Raw genomic sequence first — 26,895 nt, 5'->3', positions numbered from 1 at the left:
CTGTCCCTTTCATTAAGTATGATTGATTGAATACCCAAGGCAAGTGCTTTGATAGTTAGAAACGCTCGCCCAGATGGGCTTGGAGGACAGAAAGGTTTTCGGAAAAGTCCCAAAAGATGTTTGAGTATACATTCGCTTAGTAGCCATTAGTTTAGTGTTGTCCTCTTTTGTATATCAATCCCTTAAGAACACATACTATCATTCTGGCATTTGAGGGGACATGGAATTTTTCCTATCTTTGAAATTCCCACATTCTGAGGTACCTCAATTCGAAAATCTCAAGAATAAAGCACTTAAGGGATAAAAAGATAATGATCACTTTCCACATGCTCTCTAATTTAAAGGCATGCAAAATGAAGGACTCAGGTGAAACAATACACAAAATAGCATTGATGTTATCATGGTACAAGCCATTTAATGATTACTTAAAAACATTACAAAGCTTTTTTTTTTTTTTTTTTTTTTTGCTGATTTACATTTTTGGGCATCAATTTCTAAAGATTTTTGTTTCATTTTTATTTTATTTAACAACAATTTAATATACAAAGCTAGTTTGTATTTATCACTTTTTTTTTCCTCTCTGCTCTTTTTTCTGCTTTTCTAAAGCTCCTTAATACCTCATAAACACTAATTTTGCCTAATGAAGCAAATCTCTTGTTACAGTTCTTGTTTAAGACATTTTTTTTAATAAAAGTTTATAGCATCATGCACAGTTCTTAGATGAATTAAAGAATATTCTTTGAGATTTTCAAAAATCATAACCTTCTTGATACTAAATTCACCTTCTACGGCCACATTGCCATTATACAACAAATGAAATATTTTTATAATTTCCCCCAAAAAATCAGAAAATTCTTTGACCTCAAACTGTTAGAATACAAATCATTTAAGTAAATTTCTTCACTAAATTTATCAAGTTATTCTTTGTATCCACTTTTTTTTTTTTTTTTTCAGGAAAATTACAAACAAGATATTTACACTTTATGAACATGCAGCAGAAATTTGTATTTTAGAGTGCATATGAACCAAACCAACTATTCGATTTTTACATAATACTGCATTGTCTTTTAATAAACATGGATTTAATACGATTCAGCTTTTAAAACAGCAACATTTTTGGACATGAATTTCAGATAATTTTTTGTGTGTATTCTTCACAAATATAAAACATTCAACTCCACTAATATTCAAGCAGCTTGTTGTCACTATTTCAATATCGTTGTTTTTTTCTTTTTTAGACTGATCAATGCAGAAGGAAAGGGGAGTGAGTAGAAAATGGATAAGCTTCCACAGTTTAACAGTACCCCCCCACAGTTTAACAGTACCCCCCTTTATTTAGCTGAGCTGATGATCTGGCAATCTCTTAGTTTTGCAGTATTTAAAATAATCAGCCTTTTTTAAATGACAAAAACTAATAAATTTCAAATTCTCTGTACTTTTTTGGTTTTTAAGAAAATTTTCAAAATTCCCTATATTTTCCCTCTTTTATTGAAGACTTTAAAATTCCCTTTATTTTCCCAGTGCCATGGCAAATTGAATTGAGCTGTTTATAGTTTCTACACCTTATTACTTCTATTATTTGTACTCAATTTTAAATTTACTTTTTCTTTTAAATATCTTACAAAAATTTCATATGTTTATGATAATATATTTATTTACACAATTTTGCATATGTATGCACAATATTACATCCTCTTACAGACATATTACAAACTATGAGAAGATCTTAACTTTTGGCAAAAAAAAAAGTGATATCTTTACATGTTCTTTGAAAGATACATATTTAGTTCCAGAATCAAGTACCATGTCCCCAGTTCAAGTTCTGTAATTACTATAAAATCTGAAACACCATTATATTTAATATGAATATTTCTTAAAAATTCCTATAATTGAAATTCAAATAATTATTTTGATTCCTTATTACTGCAATATTATCTTTTCCAAATAAAATGCAAAGCAGTACAGCAGAAGGTCAGACTTTAATTGTACATGCAAATTTTCACTTTAGTAAATGCTAAACCTTTTCATCTAATAATAACTGAATCACAAAATCAGAGAAAAAAAATCAAGAATGCTCCAATTATTTTTCAGACAAAGTGCAACAAGTTGTTCAATTTTTCAGTCATCACTATTTCTAATAAGAAAAAGAATTAAAAATTTGAATCTAATTTTTATCCGAATTTCCTTGGGTTAAAACATAGTTTTCTTTCTTTTTTTAAACAGCCAGCAGATAAAAACTAAGAATTGAAATCAAAGGAGATTGATGCATAGATTATATTTTTTTAAAAAGTAACAACAAAAACAATAATAGCGTGAAAGATATCAGAAAGGAAACAATAAAAATTTAAACTTTAAATTTGCTATAAAAACTGTAACTTAAAATAAGAAAACCAGCGAGAGCAGTCACCTCGAAACTTTCTAACATATTCTCTAATAAAGATAAATTTGTGTTTTAGATGCATTTTTTCCTAAATGATTGAGACCAAAATTTGACACAGAACTATAATTGCAGTTACATCATCACATACCAAATCTGATATATTTAATCATTGCATATTTGAGTAATCGCGTTTACATACTTCTGAAAGTATAGACCAACAACTTCCAACTCCTGGTTGAATTTTCTCAACTTTGATAGGCGTCTACAACTAGATGTTAAATATGTGTACCGAATTTTATCCATCTAGCTTCCTTCGTTTTATAATTATTGTGTTAACTTATATTTGAACAATCGGGCAGACAGACTTACTCTGAATAAATCTTGCTCAAAATTTGACAGGAAAAACTATAAATTTGAGCCATATACCGAAATGTAAAGGCCATATATTGATTTTCATCCATCTAATTCACAGCATTTTTGAGTTACCTTTTTCACAAACAGACATCTTCCAAAAATATGTTTTTAGAACTCCAGAAGATCTAAAACATGGAAATACATCAAAATCTCGAGGTTTTTTTCCTTCTATACTTTGTATATGAGACAGTAAAAAATCAAAGCACCCAGATGTAACATGGATATGAGCAATGTTAACATTACTAATTGATATTAGAATCCGCTGAAATGTAGAAATTCTTTTAAGTTTTGAAAATGAAGTATTTTAAAAACTAAGTGAATATTAAACCCAACAAATCAACAATATATTAATATAGCTAATGAGAAATAATTTGCAAATATTATTTTTTTTCATTTGTGCTTGTTTATAAATATATTGTGACAAAGTAATTCCTAAGACTCTCCAAATTTTGTGTATGCTAATATTTTCATTTCATATTCAATAAATCTATTGGAGGGTGGAACACCTTTACATTTTTTTAGTAGCTTAAACAGCCAGTATAAATTGAATTTAACAAAAAGTTTGAAAAATACAATAAACAAAAATTAGATAAAATAAATATTTTAAGAAACATTGGGCAATACATATATTCACAAATTCTAAATATGAAGGCTATTCTAAATCACAAAAAATAAGCACAATAGATCAACAAAGGTAGGCATTCAATTCATCAAATATAAAGTAAGATTGAAAATACAAATTCTATATATTTCGAAATCTTTTTAAGGCAGAAATTCATGTTCAATGCATTTTGTATTTTTTTTTTTTTTTACAATAATAAATAATCTTATTTAAAATATTCTCAAAAGATGATTTTTGGATTCTCAAACATAATGAAACAAATGAACGAAGTTTATATGTTGAAAAACATTCAAAATCAATAACAAGTACTTTTTTAACAACATATATTTTATCATATCAATCTGAATAATGGATCTCTGAAGACGTAGTTCATAAATATATCGAAAGTATTTACAACTTGATTGCTAATGTTAATATACTTAGCTAATGTTGCTAATGTTATACATAAATTACAATAAAAGTAAACATACAAATGAAAGAGAAAAATTTAATGAACTGCAAACAAAACTTAAGATGCATATAATCAATATAAATTGTAGTTTTAACACTGCATTAATGAAGCAGTGTTAAAACTGTCAAAATGTATTGTACCTTCACTTAACCCTTTAAGGGGCCATTTTTTTCTAGTCATATTATGTTATTAGTTAAAATATTTTAAGGCTTCAAATTAGAATAAGAAAAGGGATTCATTTAGCTTATTAGATAAATTTAATTTATTTAATTAATTTGGTTAATTAATAATTAAGTAACAAATCAAGACACATCATTTTGTCTGAGATAAAGAACTGAAGCATCTAAGTTTCTGACTTGCTAAAAAAATTTGCCAACTTACATAATTTCATACAAAGATTGATAAATTTGGTGGGAAGCATACTTCCCACGGCCCTAGAAAGGGTTAATGGCAGAAAACTTCAAATATTTCTTAAGAAAACTATTTTCTTTATTTAAATACCCATAAAAATAATTTCACAATAAATTTGAGCTAATCTAGTAAACAGAAAATGATTCTTAATAATCCTTGAAAAATAATATATATATATGTAATGAAATTCGAATTCTGTCGGCTAAATAATATGTAACATATTTTTGGTTTAAGTAGAATGCAGGTTGAACAAGCAGTGAAGAGACTTTGTATTTCTAATTTCGTTTTATTCTCTCTCTTCTCTCCCGGGAGACAAACATAACTATTTACGAAAAGGCACAGAACTGCATAAAAACAGAAAGCCAAAATGGACGAACAAATGATCGCTAGTCTTATATAACATAGGATTTCTGGCCAGGCGCCAATTCAATACAAGTGTGACCTTTGACATCTTTTGAAGGGTACAAAAGATATCACTTTCATTTGATATGTAATACTAATGGTGCATTATTTTTACAAAGGAATTAATCAGACCGAAAGGGAAAATTGGATCAAGAAATAAGAGAATATTTTAGAATGAAGTTACGATTAGCTAAATTAAGAAAAAATCTTGGACATTAGTTTGGATTAAATTAAGAGTTTAAAATATCATTACATATATATGTATTCAATTCAAGTTTATTTTAAATTATTATTTTTAACAAAATATTAATGAATATAGAGCAGGATTTTCAAATGCAAATTGATCTGTAAAATTGCCAAATTATTGATCTGTATTAAGAATAATAAAAAAAAATAGTTGCTGATTTTTTAAAAGTGATTAATTCAGTGAAAATTCAAAGTATTACTATTCATTCAACAGTTTCTATTTTTTAATTCAATGAAAATACATTGATTATTTTGAACATACAGTTTAAAATGAAAAACAATAGTAGATTTACTTTCAAAAAGAACATCTGTTTCATTTCAAACATTATTTTTAATCTAATCAAAACTGCATTTAGAATTTCACTGTCAAACAATAATAAAAAATAAAAACTTATGTGAGATGATTTTTCCAGAAATAAATTCTGCCTATAAAGTCTACAATCACAGTCAATAAATATCTTTAAAACAAATGAAGTTTTATCAGAAAGGAGAAATATCATCTTTCTTTTTTCCCTTAGCTATTCTGTAAAAGCAAAGAGATTAAAATCATCCATCAAGTGGAACCTCTTAACTCTGAATTTCAGACTTCTATAAATGAAATCTCATATGTTCTGATTTTTACTAAGTTTTAAGAACTGTCTTGTTGGATTAAGTTCAAAATATTTAAAGAAATAAGTTTCCAAAAATCATAGTTCAACTGATGATGGCTGTAATGGCTGATGATCAGCAGGTATACTATCTATCTTAATATCTTTCTGTGATTGTGATGTAGTTGTAGGTGAGACCAAATATGAACTTTGATGATCTGAGAATGCTGGAGGCATAGTTATGCCAACACTCTTACTTTTGTCTGATGTTTTTATTTCTTCAAGGGTTGAAGGCCAAGACACTTGTTCCACTTTATTCAGTCTTTCACTTAAAGCTCTTAATGCTATTTGCCTAAAAATAAAAATATAATATTAATATACAAGGATAAAAAACATCTTGATAGATTTTAAGTAAATATTCCATTTTTACTTTCCTTCAAACAAATACTTTTAATTAAATCTTTATAGTCGTGTCAAAAATCTGTCATACGAAACTTCCTACACAAGTAATTTTGAATTATTCACAATAATTCATAAAAGAAAGTGTGTTGTAATCTCTATATGCAAATAAAAACCAATCACAGATTTGAGTTATTTCCATCACTTCTCTTTCAGTTAAAAAGGATGAAAATAAAACAGAAAAATAAAACATGAAGCTCAAATGAAAAACGAAGAGAAAGTAAAAAAAAAAAAAAAAAAGAACTTAAGAAAGCATACCAAGGGATCTAAATGAAATGATTATACTGCCATACACTGTACTTAAAAAAACATATATAACTTTATTAAGGAAAGTAAATATATTTTTCTTGTATCTCTGTAAGGAAACTACATTCACTGATTATCTATATCTATACTTATAATAAATCTCAATGTGTGTGTGTGTGTGTTGGCGCTCTACAGGCCAGACCGTTGGACCTACAGCTACCAAAATTGGCATGTCTATACTTTGGAGGTCGTAAATGTGCACCTCGGAGCAAATTTTTAGAATTTTTTATTAGAATTTTAATTAATTAAAAATTAAACGAAATGTCGGCGTTTTTTTCGCTATAACTTCCGAAAATATTACTGCACAAAACCGATTTTTGTATCTAATTATAGCTAAAAAATTATCTTTTTAATGATACTAATACTTTAACCTATAAATTTAGATTTTTAACGAATTTTTAAAGAAATATTTTAACCATATTTTTCAACAATAAATTTCGCACAAAATAAAAATAAAATTTAATCCACACGAGCACATCAATGGGAAAAATTAGCTTTTATCAAACAGTTGCCACCACATGGACAGAAGTTCAAACTAAAAATATAAATCAACTATAATTATAAGTTAAATATATAAAAGTGTAATGTTCAGCATGTGTCTGTATGAAATGAAAAAATTTGAAATATGATATTTTCTTAAAAGTAAATGAAGGAAATGTTTTCTATGATCTTTTACAGTATCTATAGTATTAATTCAATAAAACAGTTTAATTTAAGGCAAACATGGTTTAATATATATAGGATAATAACTCTATAATCAGCGAATTCGGGGCTTACATCTGCTAACAAAATGGTCTAAATGAACTAAATAATTATATTTTATGTAACTTTAGTCAATAAATGCTCCGATAAATTACGAATTTTAAATTTTTACATAGGTCCTCTGCCCTTTGAATCCATTTAACAAAATATTCTTGTGACAGCAATACTTTAAATAAATAAAAAATGTATAACTCTAATCAACTAAATCAATCACTAAAACTGATTAATTTATGAAAATTTGACTATCACTCTTCTATTACAAAAAAAGGCGATTTTAAACCATTTCATTGACCATCTCAAAAAAGATACTCCAATCTTCACTCAGGATTTCTCGCAAGAGATCGGCCTATGATTATGAAAACGTTCATTGCTCTAAAATTGATACATAAAAACTTCATAAATCGGTCAGATTTGATTGCAGAAGATAGAAACGGTTATTTATTTGTTTAAAAGTTGAAATGTCAAGAGTATTTCGTAGAACATGAATCCTTAGGAGGAGAAACCAAAGGACTGTGTAAAATTTAAAATATTTAATTTTTTTCAGAAATAAAATATTTTTATTTAGATCATTTAAATCTTTTGAAAGTAAAACTAAAAACTGAATTTTACGATGAATCAGAGAAATTTTTATTGAATAATTCTTTGTGATATTATATAAATTACTAAAATTATTCTGCTGTGCACATACCAACTTCAACGTCGAACGACTATGCTTTCAATTCTCATATTTAAAAAAAAAAAAGGCATAGCAGGTTTCACTAAAAAATGTTTTATATTTATTGCAGTTCACCATTTCGACTTTAATTTAAAGAATAAATTTTATAAGCGCTGACAGAAAATTAAAAAGAGAGATATGTAGTACAATGATCAGAACTGTTCAAGGCCTACATGATAGTATGGCTGAATTATATAACTATCAAAATCTGAAGCTTAAAAATATTTTGAAAGCTATTCAGAAACTAATTTATATAAAATATTTAATTGAAAATTTTAGCGATACTGGCGAACCGGCTGATTGCCAAAATCGACTATACTTATAATAAAGCTCAAAGTGTGTGTGTTGGCGCTCTACAGGTCAAACCATTTGGCATACAGCTACCAAATTTGGTATATGTATAGCTTGGAGGTCGGGAATGTGCACCTGGGGTCCCCTTTTTTGAATTTTTAATTAGAATTTTAATTATTAATTAAAAACTAACTTTCCCGCTAAAAAAATCTTCATTTACCCACCGCCAAATGAGTAAGGCTTCAATTTCCCCCTCCCCCACGCAAATGAGGTTAGGCTTAACATTTTTCGACAGATTATTTCAAACGATTCTGTTTATTTTCTTAATGTTTGATGCATTTAAAATTAAACATTGTTAATTAATCGATCTTTCATATTCATTCTGAAGTACTTCTGAATTAAAATAAAACAGAATAAAGTAAATGAAAAATTTCTAATCTGCATAGCTTTACCTCTACTGGCGTAGAAAAATTCCCGCATTTGCGTTACCATAACTGGCGTTGAAAATTCACGTATGCGTATTGTGTTCTGATTGTTGACAACTAATTTCAACGGATGCGGATTCCTTTAAATTATTTTTAGGTCAGTTGTGTGGTTTTGTAATTAAATTGTATTTATGTTAGTTATATATTTTTTTGTATATGCTTAAAATTTTAAGTACATCATTTTTTAAGTAGTTTTTTAACCTGTTTTCGACCGATTATTTTAAACTATTCTGTTTATTACCTTAGTGTTTGATGCATTTAAAATTAAACATTATTAATTAATCGATCTGATCATGATGAATCTGAGAAATTAGTGTTGATAAATTCTTGAGATATTACATAAATTAAGAAAGATATTGTTTAGCGCCCATAAGGTTAAATGCGCAGTGACTCTGTTTTCAATAATCATATTATTAAAAAAATGTTTTGTTTCAGTAAAAAGTATTATTATATTAATTGCAGATTAATCATTTCCACTTTAATTTAAAGCATAAATTCTATGGGAGCTAACAGAAAATTAGAAATACATATTGCGTTATGACTGAAGGTCTTTATAACATTATGAGTGAATTATATGACTATCAAAGTTTGAAGTTTTAAAATATTTTGATGAAGAAGCTATTAAAGTAGGAATGACATAAAATATTTATTAAAATTTTAACGAGCATTAAGATTGGCGAACCGGCTGGTCGCCATAGGCGGCTAGTATATATATATAATGATTTCTTTTAATTTAATTAAATCCTAATTAATTTCCTAATTTTTAGCTTAATTTAGCCCATATTAACTTCATTCTAAAATGTTCTCTTATTTCCTGATCCAATTCCTACTTTTTTATTAAATTATTGCCATCTGCAATTTGTAACTAAAGTTTCCTGTTCAGCCTTGCACCCCCCCCCCCTTTTCCTTCACTACATTCATTCCTTGTGTGTACTCTTTTTATCATTCCTTCTCAGATATGACCATTCACTCCAGAGCTTCTGGCCTGTGCCAAATGATCCATCCAGATATTGATGTCTAATGTGTTCCATTCTCATCACAATAATCCCTGTCCTTGCCATGTTAAAATTTAAAATGTGTTGCTCTACATAACAGAGCCCAAAATTTTTGCTTTCCTGCGATTGTGACTCATCAAAAAATGATTCAAGTCCTCAAGAATTTTTTTTTAAAAATCTCTCCGGTATATGTTTCTGACAACGAATAAATTATAAGTGGATCCCTTGATAATATCATTAATCCTTATAGCAGTTTAAGATTTATGTTGTGCATATTTGATTTTATTTTGGATTGCATATTTAAACTATAATACAATTGCAAATGATCGTTTTAGAGATATATATAAAATATTGAATTTTTGAATCTTTTATCAAATTTATTATTCAAAATTTTATTAATCAGAGAAAATCAGTAAATACCACAGAGGAAATTTTTTATACCTACGATTGTAATTAATCTATCCTCTGTTATCTTTTGTGTCAGAACACTCCCAAGTTTCCCAACACAGATCCTTAGTTTATTATTTATTTAATAACAAATTTTTATCATAAGAATATTCTCAATCTTGCATTTATTATTTTCATTTACAAGTGTTTTATATGAGATCTTCGAATTGTGCATTTATTATTTTTATTTCCAAATGTTTTATATGAAATTAGTGAATCTTGCATTTATCATATTCAAATCCAACAATCTTTACATGAAACCATAACTCTACTGGTATTTCATTTAGATAAAATCATAATAATATTGATATTTTATTACTAATTAAATAATTTTGATGTGTCAAATTTTCCAAAATGTAAGAATAATGTAATCAAATATACCACAGAATATCTCTCCAAGTAAGATTCATCAGCTGAGCTTTTACAGAAAAGCTCCAAGAATGCAACTGTACAATAAATTTTTAATTTATTAATATTTCGTTATTATTGTTGATTATTTAGGTTTACATAATATTTTTACATATATAACTCGTTTTGTATTTCTAATATCTTTGTCGAAATGATTTCTATATTAATGTAAAGGTAATGGAAACTTAGGTATCGCTTGTAGTATGTTGTTAAATTTTAATCTCTTATTTGGACAACACTGTAAGTAGGAATGTGTGCCAAAAGGCCCTGACGCACTTCCTCCTCTTGTAACAGGTGGGGGGGATTGTAATGACAATTTTTAATCTAATTAAATCTTAATTGATTTCAGAAATTTATCTTAATTTAGCCCATATCAACTTCATTCTAAAATGTTCTCTTATTTCCTGATCCAATTTTTCCTATCCTAAATTACATGTATCAAAGAAATCCATATCAAAAACTCATGATAAAACCAGTGAAGGGAAAATTTCAGTCTCTTTTGCTCTTTTGCCGGGATGTACACTGATGCTAACTGTTTTTAATCTGTACAAATTATGTCTCTTGTAGTGAAATAAATTGAAGTTTTAAAATCTTCAAAAGTTTCTTCTTCTTGGGAACCCATCTGCTAAAATATGTTTTACATAATATATATGTTGCAGTTTTCATATCATAATCATAAATCAATAATAATGGTGGAAATAAAATGGAAAACAAGATGATCAGCATATTAACTATTAATCAGGGAATGAAATCAATGCGGATCACAAATACAATGAATGCCGTTTAATGCTATCATTTGCTTTATATTATCAAACTCCTATGGTCTCAAATCGAAGCCAACAAAACTGTCCGATACTTCATTTTCAACCTGTATTAACAACTGGCATTTGTGAAATTTCTTGCTCTATTTGTATCTGGGAGTTATTTTCCTATGGGCTGGGATTTATATTATTCTATATGAATTTGAGTTGTTTGGATTTGTTTAAAAGGCAGCTAGCTACATTGCCAGTTTTAGGTTCAAGCCTGAACAATCATAAAGCTCTGCAACCAAATCATAAAAACAAAATGGAGTTTTTTTAAAGTTTTTTTTTTTTTTTTAAAGCTGATTTGAGTTGAGAGTTTACCTACAATACGTCAGCACAACACAGTGGAGCAAATGAAAATTTCACCTCTGTTTTTGCAAAATTCTGGAAAATCGTTAGTTTTTTTTAAGAGCAAGACCAAACTACAGATGTTGATGATTCTGATAGGGACAAATGTGTTGAAAAAAATCCTTCAATGATTCAAGCTCTTGATATTTTAAAATATAATATGCAGTAATGTCCACCAAGTTTTAAAAAGCGATACAAATACGAATACACATATGGATACTGCAGTATAACTGATAGCAAGCAACAATTAATGAACTCCTGAATTGTTATTTTTGAAATTATAGATAGCCCTGAGACAAGAGTTTTTATTCTTTTCACTTGGTTAGATAAAATACAGTCCATTTTACCCAATTTAGCTATTATTATCAATAAATTTTTTTTTAATTTTAAGTACCAATATGATCATATTAAGTTGCAGCTATTGTATAGCATTTTCTGCAAACAATATCAATCGAGTGAAAAGATACGGTTTTCATCCTATATGCTATAACAGTCCAATGTAGAAGGATGGAAAATGTAATGCAAACATTGAGATACAATATAAATAATTTTAAGGAGAAGTGCATAAAAGACCAAGGTAATTCAAATATGGACACAAAATGAGGATTCAAATAAAAGAAAATGCATAGCATAAAAGAAACTAACACAGTACAAAGAACATATTACAGATGTTTACTGTGTATTAACATGTTGAAGGAAAGTACAACCTTGGTGGCAATGCCTGCTGAGACTCTACTATATTTCATATATTGCCTACAGACGTAGCGTCACAACGCATAATTATAAGATTATGTCACATGACAGAACGGATTAAGCTGTTTACGTTATAAAGCATTCTGTTGCCTTATTTTTGTGAGCTTGACGCCTGAGGACATAAACGTGTTAAGTAATGACACTCAGGCAACTGCAGCTTTTTGAACATTCATATCACAAGTGTTATAAATTTTCTACCCTTTTATTCATATATTTTAGGCACTTTTCTTCTTTACTTTGGTTTACTTTTGGTTTTCACTCTGTTTTTGTTTTGCTGCTATATTTTTACTCAGATTTTCTCATTGGTTTGTGTATACATACATATATATACTCAGAGGGTGTCCCCCAAAAGTATTGTAGAATGAGCATTTATTTCCTTAACTATTGCAATTAAATATATAATGTCAGTTGTAAGTCCCGTCAAATATGATACTTAAATGTATGAAAATATTTTGGCATGGTAGAGGGGGATAGTAAAAAGTCAGCAAAATTCAATTTTTGCAGAATCCCCATTGCAAAAAAAAAAAAAAAAGTCAATGAGCAATTTTTTTTTTTTTTACTTTTTCAATCATCTCTATAAGGACGCAAAGTTGCATGCTCATATCTGTAAAATTTGCTGAGAAATTAAAAGGCAAATCTTACTGACTTAGACTATTTTCCCATATTTCTGATTGTTGTTTAAGCAAGATTTTTGTTGTATCAGAAATAATATACACATCATGAAAGATTAGTAAACGGCAGAATCAGAAAATAACAATGCATTTAATAACTTTAATTAAATTTTAAAAAATGAGCACATAATGCATTAACTGAAACTTTTTCAAAGTGAACACTTCGGCAACCATAAAAAGTTACATACCTGCACATATGCGATGAAGTTCATCATTTGTGACTTAAAGATAGGGTTTTCAAATTCATTGGCAAAAATCTACAGAATGTGTTCTTTCAAAGCCAATTCATTTCTTAGTTCAGACATAATGTAAAAATGTCATTTAATCAAAATTAATTGGTCACTATTCAACATATTGTTGTATAAAATGCAACCAGCCAAAAAGTTTCTGAAAATGCCACACCACACATTTATAGAAAATCAACATTGATAATGAACCTTTAGTATGAAGAATGGATTTTTACCATTTCAAAAGTGACAGTTATGAAAACTAATGTTTCTATCTTGATTTAACCAATATTCATCTGTCCAATAACCACTTCTCAGAAATGAAGGATTTGATTTTACCTAAGGTTGAAACCAATTGTAAAATTCTGGATGTCAATTGTATAATCATTCATGTAACTGTTGTATCAGTCAATGGAGTCCACGAACACTGTATGGATGCTAAGTTTTGCAATGACCAGCATTTGTACACTAGTACAAGAGAAAATTGAAAAATAAACAAGTCAAAATACCAATATCTGCATCAGTAGTATAATGCCTTGTCCTCCCTGGGGACTACTAAACAAATATTTACATAAGAAGGCTTTTCTATTTTAAATAAATTTGCATTTCAGAAATGTATATTGCTGCAAATTTTATACACAGAAATGTGGAAACTTTATATGTGCATAGATAGTGCTTTGTATATGCAAAAAAAAAAAAAAAAAAAAAAAAAACAATTTACTGGTTTATATTTCATTAACCTCCACAGAATCCAAAGTGCTTCCATATAAATGCCCATTTTATTTAATGAAATTTTGTGACTGAAAGTATACGCTATTAAATTAAATTATTGTTAAGTACATGTTATTAAGTTAAAGAAGTATATTTAGGGAAATAAGAGCTTGTCCCATGTTTTTAGGAAACCCTGTATATATACATTTCTACTAGTAAATTAAATATCTGCCTGCCAGTATTAAACGCAGACTTTTAAAGATAAGTGAAGTCAGATATTAAAATATAACCACAGGAAGGCAAGAATGATATATCATAAGATGTGTAAGATAAGGAAAGAAAAAAAAAAGATTTATTTATAAGAAAAGTATATAGAATCCTTTCAAATTTCAGAACAAAATTTTAAATGGCAAGGATTACAAAAAAGTCCCCCTCCCCCATTAAAGAAAATAATCCAGATAAATCAAAATACAAATTATTTCTAAAATAAAAGCAAAAAGCATACATGAAAGTAAGTGTAAATGAGATTTCATACAAAGCATCTGCTTTAAATTTATTTACAACTGCTTTAAAAATTTTATCATAACAATAGATATTAGATGGAGGGAAAAAGCATATAAAGTAGCCTCTACATAAAATTGGTGTTTATTTAATATTTTTAAAAAATAAGTTTGTTAGTTATTTAAACTGAATAGTATCCATTATTAAATTTCCTTTTCTTCATGCAATACTTTTACACGCTTTTATGCAATATGCAATACTTTCATAGCTTCTACTTTTTATTATTTTTCATAAATAAGTTATTTTATACCAGTGTCAGATATTATTTTGTTAGTATGACAATTAACCAATCCATAAAACTGATGCAAGAACCATTCAACAATTATTTACATATTTAATAACATAGAAAAGATAATAATTATCTTAATTAAAGATTTTAAAAGTTTATTCTTTACTGCTAAAAAAATTATTGAAATAAAGGTTTGTTTAATTTAAATAACAGACAATGACAGGTTATGCATAGGTAATGTGAAATTACAAAACCTCACAGTTTTTCAATATATATTATATTAATTATTGAATACTTAAATACACCATCAACAATTTAATACAATTTTCCTTCTAATCTAATTAATAAAAAATGTTCTTTGAAGAGCACAGGACTCTTAAAAGCAATGATTTTTTTTTTTTTCTTTTTTCCACAGAGTCAATTTCTGTGTACAGCATTGTTCATCTCTTTTCAGGCAGCAAATATTACTTGTGAAACCACTGTTTAAAGAAATTTATTTAAGCCATCCACAATTGTCATAGTAACCATTTAAGAATTGAGACAGTTTGCAACACCAGTTAAGGTGGTAAAATTTGTGACTTAAATTAAAAATAATAATAATTTTTAAAAACTAAGAAATGACTGATTTTAGATTCATCATTAATTAATAAGTTTTTCAAACAAAAGTTTAGTTTGAAATAGTTGCTTATTATAAGTTGTATTTGTGTGAGTTTTTTCCAACAGTTTTTAATTAAAGATGTTGAAGAATTTGACAATATGTACAGTAAAATTTCCAACACTAAAATTATTCTTAATGATCCTAATTGGAGTCCTCACACATAGCTTAAAAAACTCTACCCTGTCTTAGAATAAAACATAGGCAGCTAAACAAATAGAGAATGAATAATGGATTAATATCTAAAAACATCAAAGGATACCTATAGATACATACAAACAAAATAAATTTATGCCTTCTTTCATCTTGGCTATTCTATTAGAAGATGAACTCTGTATTTTGGCAGAAAAATTAATACTCTTTTATATAGCTATGAATTAGATAAATTGCATGCACTTACAATGATTTCAACAACAGAAGCATTTTTCAATTGCCACATGATTAAGAAAAATTATTTATCTTTTCACTGTAAATAAAATACTAAGGATATATTTATTTTCTATCAATGTTTAATAATGCTAACACAAAGCAATCAATTATGCTTATTTCTATCTATAATATAAAATTTTCCTAGCAAATAGATACAATAAAAAATTCTTATAGGTGCATTTATTTTAGCTCAACATTGTACAATCTTTTCATTATTCAACCACAGCTGTGTAAATCTTTATAAATGAGGACAAGGAATAAATAATAAATAAGTAAATAAAAAGAAAAATAATTTTTTAAAAAACTATTTAACATCTTATCTATTTCCAAATAAAACTGAAATAAAAAAAATAACTGAATATACATTTATTCAAGATTATATTATAAAACAAAAATGCAAGTTCTACAAACATGCATTTACAGGAATAAAAGTTACTGTACCCCTATGATTACTATGCATAAACTGCCAGTAATTACAAATAATACCTATCTTTTATTTTATATTTATAATTTTCCTTCTAGAAAAATGTTTACTTTTTTATTCTCCTGGGCCTTTTCAATCCACAACCAGAAGTCATAAAAATTTAAATTCAGAGAGCAAAAAGGCCAACAACCAACCATTGCCAAATTGAGTAAGAAACCATTTATTTACTTCTCAATATGGCATGTTACACTATCTGATATAAAGACTGTAATCTTTATACAATTTTATTCATATAATGAGGAATGATTTGTTGCTGAAGAAGTTCATTGTAGCAGGCAATTATGAAATAACATCTTTCAGGGTCTTGAAGAGTGATCTCCACAAACAGAAAGAAGTCAAGAATTAAATAAAAAGTTCAATCCATCCCATACAAGTTATGTAAATCAAAATGCAGAGGTTGTATAAACACAACAAAGAAACTTTATGTATTCCATATGGAGCAACTATGAGTAATCATGCTCTATTTAAAGTAAAATATACTTACCTAAATGGAAAGTTTTCCAAGACAATGGCCACTTTTGCTAAAAGCAGGCAAGCTAAATGATTAGATGCCAGTCTTGAGGATGCAGTACCATTGATAAAGGTACAGGCAATTTACACGTGGCTGTTAATAGTACTAGCTAAAGAACTACTACTCAGAAGGTTCTCTATCAATTACAGTAACCACTTCTGCAGTTTCATTTGAAATCTGTTTCCCTCCTCTTTCAGGAAACACATTAAATTACCTACTCTTTTCAAATTTTATAACTACATTTTTCAAGTCATTCTTCCACATAGTGCTTGTTGTTTAGTTTTTCAAGCATTAATATTTTTACAGCTCTCTGATAAAACAACTTGACTAGTTAAACTAAGTCTTTGTACTTTCAAGGTAAGGAATGATTTTCCAAAAATGAATACATTTCAAAGGTTTTTATACATTGGCAAGATGTATTTTTAAATATATACAAAAAGTATTGCCTGATCAAAAGTTGAAATTTCATTTATTTATTTATTACAGCTTTTTCTTCTTGTGTACATATAATATACATATCAAAATTCAACCAAAAACTCTAATCAGAATGGGCTCTAAAGAGATCTAAGTAGGTTCATTTAAATTACAACTATCTTGTAATTCATTTTTAAAGAAGAAGTTATAAAAAAAACTGTGATAAGTGATAAATGAAAACAATAGTATGAACTATAACTATTAATATCATACTATCATTAATCTTTTTAAGCAGAAAATTATTTAAATGAAATTGACTGTTCAAAGCAGTCACTGAACAAATAAAAAGATACTCTATAAGTTTAAGGAGTTTTTTAAGGAGCTACAATTTAATATTAATTTTAACAGTAAAATAATTATCTGCAAAAACCATAAAACACAAAAAAGAAATGTAAAGCTTACCGTCTCCTTTCAGCATCATGAGGTTCTGTGCCAGGAATGTTCAGGATCACTGATGTTGAAGCAGCTAAATTATACTTGCGAATTGGCTTTTTACAAAGCTTAATATATACTAGAAATCCAAAAACAGCATTTGAAATAACTATCAGCGGGGGTTGCATAATAGAAGGAAAGAAGCTGAAAAGTAAACATTAAAATGATTATTTTTAAAATTTAAATTCAGCTAAATGAAAATAAATAAATTTGAGTTGCAAACAATTTCATATAAAAAAACTTATTAATTTGCTAAAAATTATATACAAGGATGTTTTTATTTAAGAATATGTTTTCTTAAACTATATAAGTTCAAAATACTTGCTTGTAATTTCTTTCTTCCCACTTTCCCATTTAGTGCTGCACTCATTATGATTTTAACAAATAAATCTTGACAAAAAAATAAAAATTGAACCATTTCCTTAAAATCACGAAGATCAAACACTGACAAAGAACTCCACATTTGTTTCATCAAATAATGTTTTATATACATATATTTAAAAACTAAATAAGCACTTTTGATCTATAGTCTAAAAAAGTAATAATCATGACTGAAATCTGACTATTGAAATTACTCCTCATTAAAATCATTCAGCATTTAGAAAAACAACTGACTTAAGTCTGAAACATTGTAATGAGATAAATCATCTATATAAAGGCTAGCAGACAGGGACAAGTATGAATATTTGACAATCTTTGTCAAACAAAAAGAATAGTGAAAAATAAATAAATAATAATAAATTTAAAAAAAACTGAAGTTAGAAAAAAATATTTAGATCATGACTGTAATAAACAAATACAATATACATATTAAAAAAATATTCCTATAAAAATTATTTCTCAAGATCATGTTTCAGTACATATGGGAGAAACTATCAAAATAACAAAAAGTATTGCCTACCTAATTTTTAGCTTGAACATTTTAAATTTTATTTTGCTCTTAAATATGGAAAAAATAAGCAGAAATGCTTTATATATTTTACACTAAAAGACAATGCAATTCAATGCAGAATAAAAAAACTCCAAAGTAATTTCAGGAATTTTTAAAATATAACTTTAACAAATTACTTAGACAATACTCAAAGTAAAAATCTACTAGCATCAATGCTGGCCAAAACAAGAAATCAACATAAAAGTTTTTTTGAAAAAATCATGTCAGACTTTCAGTTATATTCAATTAGACATAGCAATAAAATTATTAAATATTAAATCAGTAAAAATAACTAATTATTTATATTTTAACACTGTTTTAAACTTTTTCATGCAGTTAAAATTTCACTTAATCAAACTCTCAGATCTCAAAGCTTATTTTTTATCAGCTTCAAAAAACCCTAAGACTGATAACATATCATTGAAAATTTTTAACAAAATGAAATCGATATTTTCCATTTAAGAGAACTGCTAGTAAGAAAACAAACTATTCTTCCATAAAAACTCTGAAATATATCAGGAAATAAATTTAAATGCATCATTAAGCAAAATCATACAAAATAAAAATGCTCTTATTTAAAATGCAGATTTCTGAAAATAAATTACCAAATACCCTTTTACTTGAATACTAATGAAATTTACTAAAATATCTTTTTAGTACAATACTAAATACGTCCATTTATCTAAAATTAATATCTACAAAAGAATTTGAACTGTTACTCAGTGTAGAAAAGTACTTTATTAATTGGAGTATAACAGTTAGAGGTATTGCATTTTTGAATAAATTTTCCAGATTATGATTCTTTTCTTTCCTAATTAATTATATAAAATCAAATAGGTTACAGACTTTATTGAAGATAAAAATTAATACATAAAACATGATAATGTGTTTTCAATACACATTAGGAGGTGAATGTTCAAGAGTGTGAAATAACAACAAAACTAGAAAATTTGAGTAAGTGCATAAAAAGGTACCATTAGACTCGCAATATATTATAAGTGGGTAACTGTTGTAAATGATCCCTAGGTATTGATAATATTCAAATCCTCATTTCCTCTCAAAATCCTGAAAAAAGCTTTAAAAAAAATAGTTTCACAGTTAAAATATTCATTCCATCACATATAGGCTAAGGAAGTCTCACTGCAGAACTACAAGGCAAAGATTAACATTTTAATGAAATATAATTAATCATTCATGTATTACAATAACAACAAGAAATGTAATATATGCCCTTAAAAATATAGAACTGTATTCAATGATTACAATTAAAACTGAATTGCTAGAACATCTTAAGAAACTTTTAAGCCCAAATAGAGAAAAATGACATTAAAACATTGACAAATGAACAAAACAACATATTTACGACTGCTTTGAAATAAATTATTCGTTTTCTTACCTAGCAAAAGTAAAACCATCTGCCATATCACCAGCAGTTCCATTGCTGTGATGCTGATAAAACCTCAGGTATACCCATGAAGACAACAAACCCGAAGTAAACATCACAGGGTAAGTTCCCTTAATGACTCCTAAAGGCCATAAAATAAGACTTAACAGAAGAACAATAACAGGTACATTTCTGTTCCTTACTTTGCCACAAGGAAGAGACAGCAACACATGATCTGGCATTATCTGTTTAACAGCAACCGACACAGCTGCACAATATCCAGCTAAACCATGGATTTGTACAGAAAACAAATATCGAGGATCGGAAGTAATGGTGAAAACAACAATGTAAAACATAACTGACAAAAATGCAACTGATGTATTCACAAGTGCGAAAAACGTCAACATTTCCATCGCTCCCCATAATGGTTCCAAAAGTTTTCCACATAATCCTACCGTTATAATGTCAACCAACAGCATCCACAATCTAGTTTCTAAATAACAATGGGTAAAAGCAGTCCACACCCAGAAATTTGGAGGAATTATAAATCCTGGTGTAACACATATTATCTTAACAGCGGTCTCACTGAATGAAAGAAAGTAGAAAACTATATTTATCAAACATATAAATTTTACGACGACACTACTATTATTCAGAGCAGCAGTAAGTTGTTGATACAAATAAAACAAATTTCTCTTGATTACAGACGAAGAAAATACAATGGTCGGAGCCATGTTTGTTTTGTTTTCATAATAATTATACTGTTGCCAGAAATTCTACAGCAATCTTAAAGGACTTTATTTTATTCACGGTATATCAGAGAAGAGACATAAGACTACGGTGTCCCCAAAATTCAGTTTTCGCAAGTGGAATTTGATTGGTTTCTTACATCATACGACCTGAAAGCATACGTCGTGAGAATTTTTCTGTTGGTGATTTATCTTTTCCTTTGGCAATTAGATGCCTACTTTGACGAAATTTATTTAAGGATAAATTTTCGTGCAGCAGTGTTTTGTTTTATATTTCAATTGACTGAGATAAAAATTCAGATCTGCTTTTTATTAAAACTGTTCCGAAAAAAGAAATTCGGGTGCCACAAGCATCTTACATATAATAATACATATATATTTTAGGAAAATATCATATGAAAAAATTATGTATGCTATCTGAATTTTTCCCTGCATCTATACTATCGTATTTTTATTTTAATTTCAAATCAAGAAATTCTTACACCGAGAAAATGTGAAATAAGCACCTAAAGATCGCCAAGATCATGTCAAAATTTAGGAGTCCAATCATTGTGAAGGTGACATAAACCTTGTGATGCTTACTGTTTACGTTAAGTTCAAGTCGAGAATTGCTTATGTTTACTCTTTTAGATCCACATTATAATTAAATGCTGAGCTTTGTTTGTTGCGAAAGTTACGGCCGTATTCACCAAACGGTTGCTAAACAACGGATCGTTCAACCCATGATCAATGACAAATCAGCAACCAATGATCATTGGTATTCACGAACTTTAGTTTTACGACTAAGCATCAAGGCACTTTTTCTGTCTTTTTCAACCGGAAATGGATTTTCATTGGTCCAGATATATCACATGATTATCAGCTGATGGTTGGCTCTTTTTCATGTTTTTGTTATTTTGTTTCTTTCCGAGATGTGTATAAGAAATGTGGGACGATCAAACGAGAAAACAATATGATGTTGTCTAGTGATAAACTCATCGATTTGCTTACATGATATTATTAAGCTTTTCGTGGGATTGTTTCTCTGACTATACATTATTAAGCACGCATATTTTAAATTTCCACTGTATTATGTAACTAAACATTTGAGCATTTGCTGTCTTTTGAATTGAGAATATGCATATTAGCTGCGTTTCGAATAGTTTTCCAATGAATTGAACTTTTACAAAAGGTCTATCTGAAAATTAAATTTCTAAAAGAAATGCAGATTAACCAAAATGAATTCATTTACATATGGAAATATTTTATATATAATAATAGAATATATACATAAACAATACAAATAACAAACTGATTTTGAAAGTGAGGAATTCACTGTAGTTTCGTCTAAACAATGAATTTAACAAAATTTGATTTTCAAGTAAATTATCATTAATTGTCAATTATATTTCTGAGAAATGTGACGAATATTTAAACAAGTATAAAAAAAAAAGCATAACTTTCTTCATTTATCAATTATAAACTAGTTAAAAATTTGAAACTTGGTAGATTTTTTTTTTCAGACCTCAGCATTTTTTTACAAAATATGGCTTTTTCTTTCTTTTTTGATTTGTTAACATCAAAATTTTAGTAGTTGAATGGTATTACCAGCAAATCATAATATTAATCTTTGTTCTTATTTATGATCTTTCCATGTTCTTTAATATATATTGTAATGAATTATAATCATACAAATTGTTAAAACACAGCAACTTCCTTGCCTTTGGCAAGGAATTCACAAAATGTTTATAAAAGTTTTGTTCAAAGTGTTTATTTTGTTAGAGTGCATTTTAATGAGCAATGGATTAGTATCCTGAATTTTTAATATAATAAAGGGGGAGGAAATGTAGTATATAAATTCTTGCTTACAAAGTATTATGACTTTCATATTAGTAAATTATTTTCATTTACACAAAATATTTAAATTTCCAAAGGCTATTTTAATTGCAATTAAAAGCAGTGATATATCTGATAATCCCATATAATTGTTTGTATGAAATTTATAATGTAAATTACAAATTTCTCTTTATTTCACTTTCAGCATTTATTTGTAAACAAATAAGTTTTAAACTTCCACAATATGTATAAGCTTCCAATATATATTATATTTCCACAATATGTTATATTTGAAAAAAATAGTAATATTACTTTTGGTGTCAATATTTAAATATGTATTAGCTGTCTAAATTTTCAATAGTTTTTAAAATAACATTTTTTTTTTCTTTTCTCAAAGCAGAAAAAAAAGTAAAAAATGCTTATTCTGTGCTATGCTTTTATTTCTGTAGAAAAGCAAATATGGAAAAATATGCTTATTAATTATCAAAATATTAAATTTTTACATATATAATTGTTAAAAATTTTTATAGATATATATGTCAGAATATATACATATTAGAAGAATATATACATTCAAAATATATACTGCAAATCAGAAGATTCAAATTATAAACAAAAGTCAGTGAAAATTGTATACGAATATTGAAAACCGTCAGCTATTTCACCAAAATAAATATTCATGCAATAAATTTTTATAGTATATTGTTATTGTGGAAGTGAAGAAGCTCATTTATACCTCATATCTAAAACTTTTTGTAAACAATGAATTTAACAACTCTTTAAATTTGAATGGACTAATTGTTAGCTGGACAACATGTACTTGACTACCTTGACATTACAAATCAGTATAAAAATAATGTAAATATTGATGAAAACCGTACTTATTTTAGAATTGATATTCCTGAATAAAATAAATGATTAATTTGCACATCATAAGCATTCACTTTTGTTCAAATAAATTGAGTGGCAAAACATCTGCAATTAACAATAAATTTTTTAACACTTTCTGCTTGATGATTCAAACTTAATCAAAAAACAACACATGTTAACTTGATTATCCTGTCAGAAACTAGTAATGATATTTTAATTCTTTCAAGAAAATGTGATATTTTCCATTTGTTTCAACAAGTTCTTGCCTTTTTTGTTTATTCCCAGAATTTTGTACCAAAAAAGTTATTAATTTTTTGATATTTTAACATTTAGTTTCTACTAATACTTGAATAATATCTGTCACTTTATGATATTAATTTCCAATGATGTTTTTAGTTATTCGTATCTTCATGACAATTGTTACTTCCTGAAATCATAAACCTATGAGCACAACCATCTAATTAAATACTGTTAAGTCAGCATAATTTCCTTTGTTTAATTGTCAAATTTTTCAACTCAGGATCTTGTGTATGTAAACAAGGAATCTATTTCTATATTGAAATTTGATGACAGATTATCCAAATTAAAATGTTTCAAGAAAGTAAAAGAATTTTTCATAAAATTTTTTTTCTTGAAATCACTTTAAATATTATTCTGATAGGTTACGTTAAACTGTCAGTTGAGTTAAGGAATTTTTAAAATAAAAACCTCTTTTTTAAAATTTTATATTTGCATCATAATTTGTAGAAATTTGAATTAACTCGGATAAGTTGTTATCTACACTTGTTTTTAAAATTCCAAAATTTTCAAATCCCAATTAATCTATTTTCTTTGTTTTTTACACACTTCTCAGAATGTCTTAAAATATGCAAAATTAAAAAAGGACTTCTGTATACAAAAATCTATTTTGTTCAAATTTGACTCAAATAGTAACATATTATATGAATTAAAAAAGAAAATTCTGACGGAGAAGTCACAACTTCTACAAGCATTAAAACAAAGTGCCATTAAAGGCACTTTAAAATGTAACATTGATGCTGATTATTAATTCAAAATCCTTCTACAAGAATTACAAAGAAGTGTCAATAGAGGTGCTTTAAAATGCAACATTGATGCTGATTCTTAATACAAAATTCTTCTATATGTGTCTTTTTATTTCTCTAATACATATACATATTGTAATAAGATAATGAGCACATAAAACCACTAGGAAAGAACTAAACTTATATGAGCCATACATGTATGTCATTTTCTATAAATTATAAAAAAGAACAACATCAAATTAAAAATATATTTGATTTTCAAAGATGGGAATAAGGAATTATTTAGTCGTTTCTATACAGATAAATTATAAAATAACATCTTTCAAAAAATAATTAGGTAGAGAATACATTACAAGTAATGTTAAAATTTGTTGCGTAATGAGAAAAAAAAAACAATAAAAACTGTGGATCATTTTCAGCAGATAACAAAGGTCATGATTTGATCTCTTTAAAAAATGTTAATTTTATACACATTGTTGAAGATCAAAGCTGAAGCAAAGTGATATTGTAAAAGAGATTAGCTATATTGAGTGACAAGCACATCATTATATCGCACAATTTATAAGTAACAAAAGTAATTTCTAATTATTAATCATAATAAAAACTGCAATAATTCTTTTTCTATAAAATAAATAATAACATAAAAAATCAATTAACTAAAAAAAAAAACTTATATATCCATGTGAAAACAGTGTACAGTCATGGAAATAAGTCATACAGGAAAGTTTCAAAAATACAAAAAGCAATCCTGTATAATCATCACCAGACAGACGAAAAAGATTTCTTTGTTTGTTGCTTTTCTTATTTTTTTTTTTTTTTTTTTTTCAAAAGGAAAAGGCTGTTCCTTATTTCTTCCATATCTTGGTAAGTCTTTAATCTGACTCGAATATAATAACAATAAAAAGGGATTCCCATATGAAGGATATAAAAGAGATTAATGTAAAAATACCTCATGTCACTCAGATTCATTATTTGGTAGGTAAATGAATCTTGGCCTCATTTCAGCTATACATCTAGATACTTCATTTATAGCACGGAAACATGATGCTAGTTTGATTGAAATCACCAATTATTTGTTGATGACTTCCTAAAGCGAAAAAGAAAAAAAAAAAAAAAACGTAAGGCAATACACAATTTCTTTTCAGTAGTTACTGTACTGTTTCGTAAAATATTGGTGCTTAATTTCTCCTTCTCAAAGATAAAATGCATTCAGCAGAATTATGGGGAAGTTTGTACTTCGAAATAAAATCATATTCATCTAACAAATCCAAATCAGAAACTCTGTCAGTGTAAATTGTTCATCTTTTATCTGATATCAACTGCAATAGTTTCATAAATCATCCATGTTTGTTTGAAAACTAACGTAACAGTTGTCCTTCTTGAGAACTGTGCATGCGGAAAACCGTTGATCAAATTTGATCATCGGAAGTTCGTGAATCAAAAAATGGGGCAAAACGGGGGGAAACCGACAATAAGTTTGGTCTGGTGAATACCGATTTGACTGCTGATCAGCGTTTAATCATCAGCTGATGTTTAACTACTGTTGGTGAATACGGCCGTTAGAATGTTAAATAAATCCGCCTGCTAACGTATAAGTATATTCTGGTTTCTTTGCAAATGCCACTCCAGTATTTCACTTGAGTTTTTAGCGGTATGATGCGTGAAGGATAGAACCTGAGACCTTGTGGTTTGTAGGTCCAGTAACATAACCAGGATACAAAAGCATATGTTCGTGTAGCGTAGTTGTTAACTGGCTTATATGCTATTCACCACAAGTTTATCAATATTCAGAAATATGTAAACTCAACACTAACAATTTGAGTAATATCAGTTGAGATAAAATAAATATATGTATGTTTGCCAAAAGGAATTTTAGTTAATTAATAAAAAGGAATAATTTCATAAATTATTATTTTAAACGTTACTCATTATTATTATTTTTAAAAAAATATTATATGCCAATCTCTTTTCTCTTAGTGTGGGCCGTGGAATTGGGTTTAGCTTAATTACGTTAACATCCCGTTATTTAAAGCAACACCAGGGCTATTTTGTTGCAGACGTAATTTTAAACAGCAGTCAGATGACGACACCTGATCTGGCACATATACCTTTCCAAACCTCCGCACCATGCCAGCGTTGCATCGGATTTAGTATGAGCCAGACCTGCTTACACGGTCTGCCTCACTGTTAGTGGTTCTTTCGTCGAATAGGGAACATGGAATCATGTATCCGTGAAGCCGCAACCAAACCTCCAGACCACCGTGACCCTGCAGTGGACTGGGTAAAAACCGTTTGATTTGAAGACATCCACTTGATTGCGCAAAAGTAATTCAATTTTATAAAGATATCAGCAATAAAATTATTTTTGTGTTAGTAATTTTGAATTTAGAATAAAAAAATGTGCATATTAAATTATTTTTTTATATGTCTTCTT

At 27.6% G+C, this 26,895-nt stretch overlaps 1 protein-coding gene across 1 annotated transcript; it reads right to left on the bottom strand.

Annotated features, from left to right (window-relative positions):
• Positions 1-531: 531 nt before the first annotated feature.
• LOC129958822 (transmembrane protein 115-like) lies at positions 532-20,954 on the bottom strand. Its single transcript, XM_056071520.1, has 3 exons — positions 19,997-20,954; positions 17,640-17,813; positions 532-5,865 (listed from the first exon to the last, which is right to left on the bottom strand). The coding sequence occupies exons 1-3, from the start codon at positions 20,716-20,718 to the stop codon at positions 5,613-5,615; spliced, it is 1,149 nt and encodes a 382-aa protein (XP_055927495.1). The 5' UTR covers positions 20,719-20,954; the 3' UTR covers positions 532-5,612.
• Positions 20,955-26,895: the final 5,941 nt, after the last annotated feature.

The sequence above is a fragment of the Argiope bruennichi genome, chromosome X1, assembly GCF_947563725.1.
Source record: "Argiope bruennichi chromosome X1, qqArgBrue1.1, whole genome shotgun sequence".
Taxonomy (NCBI): domain Eukaryota; kingdom Metazoa; phylum Arthropoda; class Arachnida; order Araneae; family Araneidae; genus Argiope; species Argiope bruennichi.
Note: the sequence above shows the minus strand (reverse complement) of the source record. Positions and strands in the feature narration are given on the sequence as shown.

Excerpts from the sequence above, each read along its gene's own strand:
- LOC129958822 (XM_056071520.1), bottom strand. The coding sequence starts at position 20,718 with ATGGCTCCGACCATTGTATTTTCTTCGTCTGTAATCAAGAGAAATTTG. Across the intron at positions 17,814-19,996 it reads GATGGTTTTACTTTTGCTAG|CTTCTTTCCTTCTATTATGC; the intron begins GTAAGAAAACGA and ends TTTACTTTTCAG. Across the intron at positions 5,866-17,639 it reads CATGATGCTGAAAGGAGACG|GCAAATAGCATTAAGAGCTT; the intron begins GTAAGCTTTACA and ends TTTTATTTTTAG.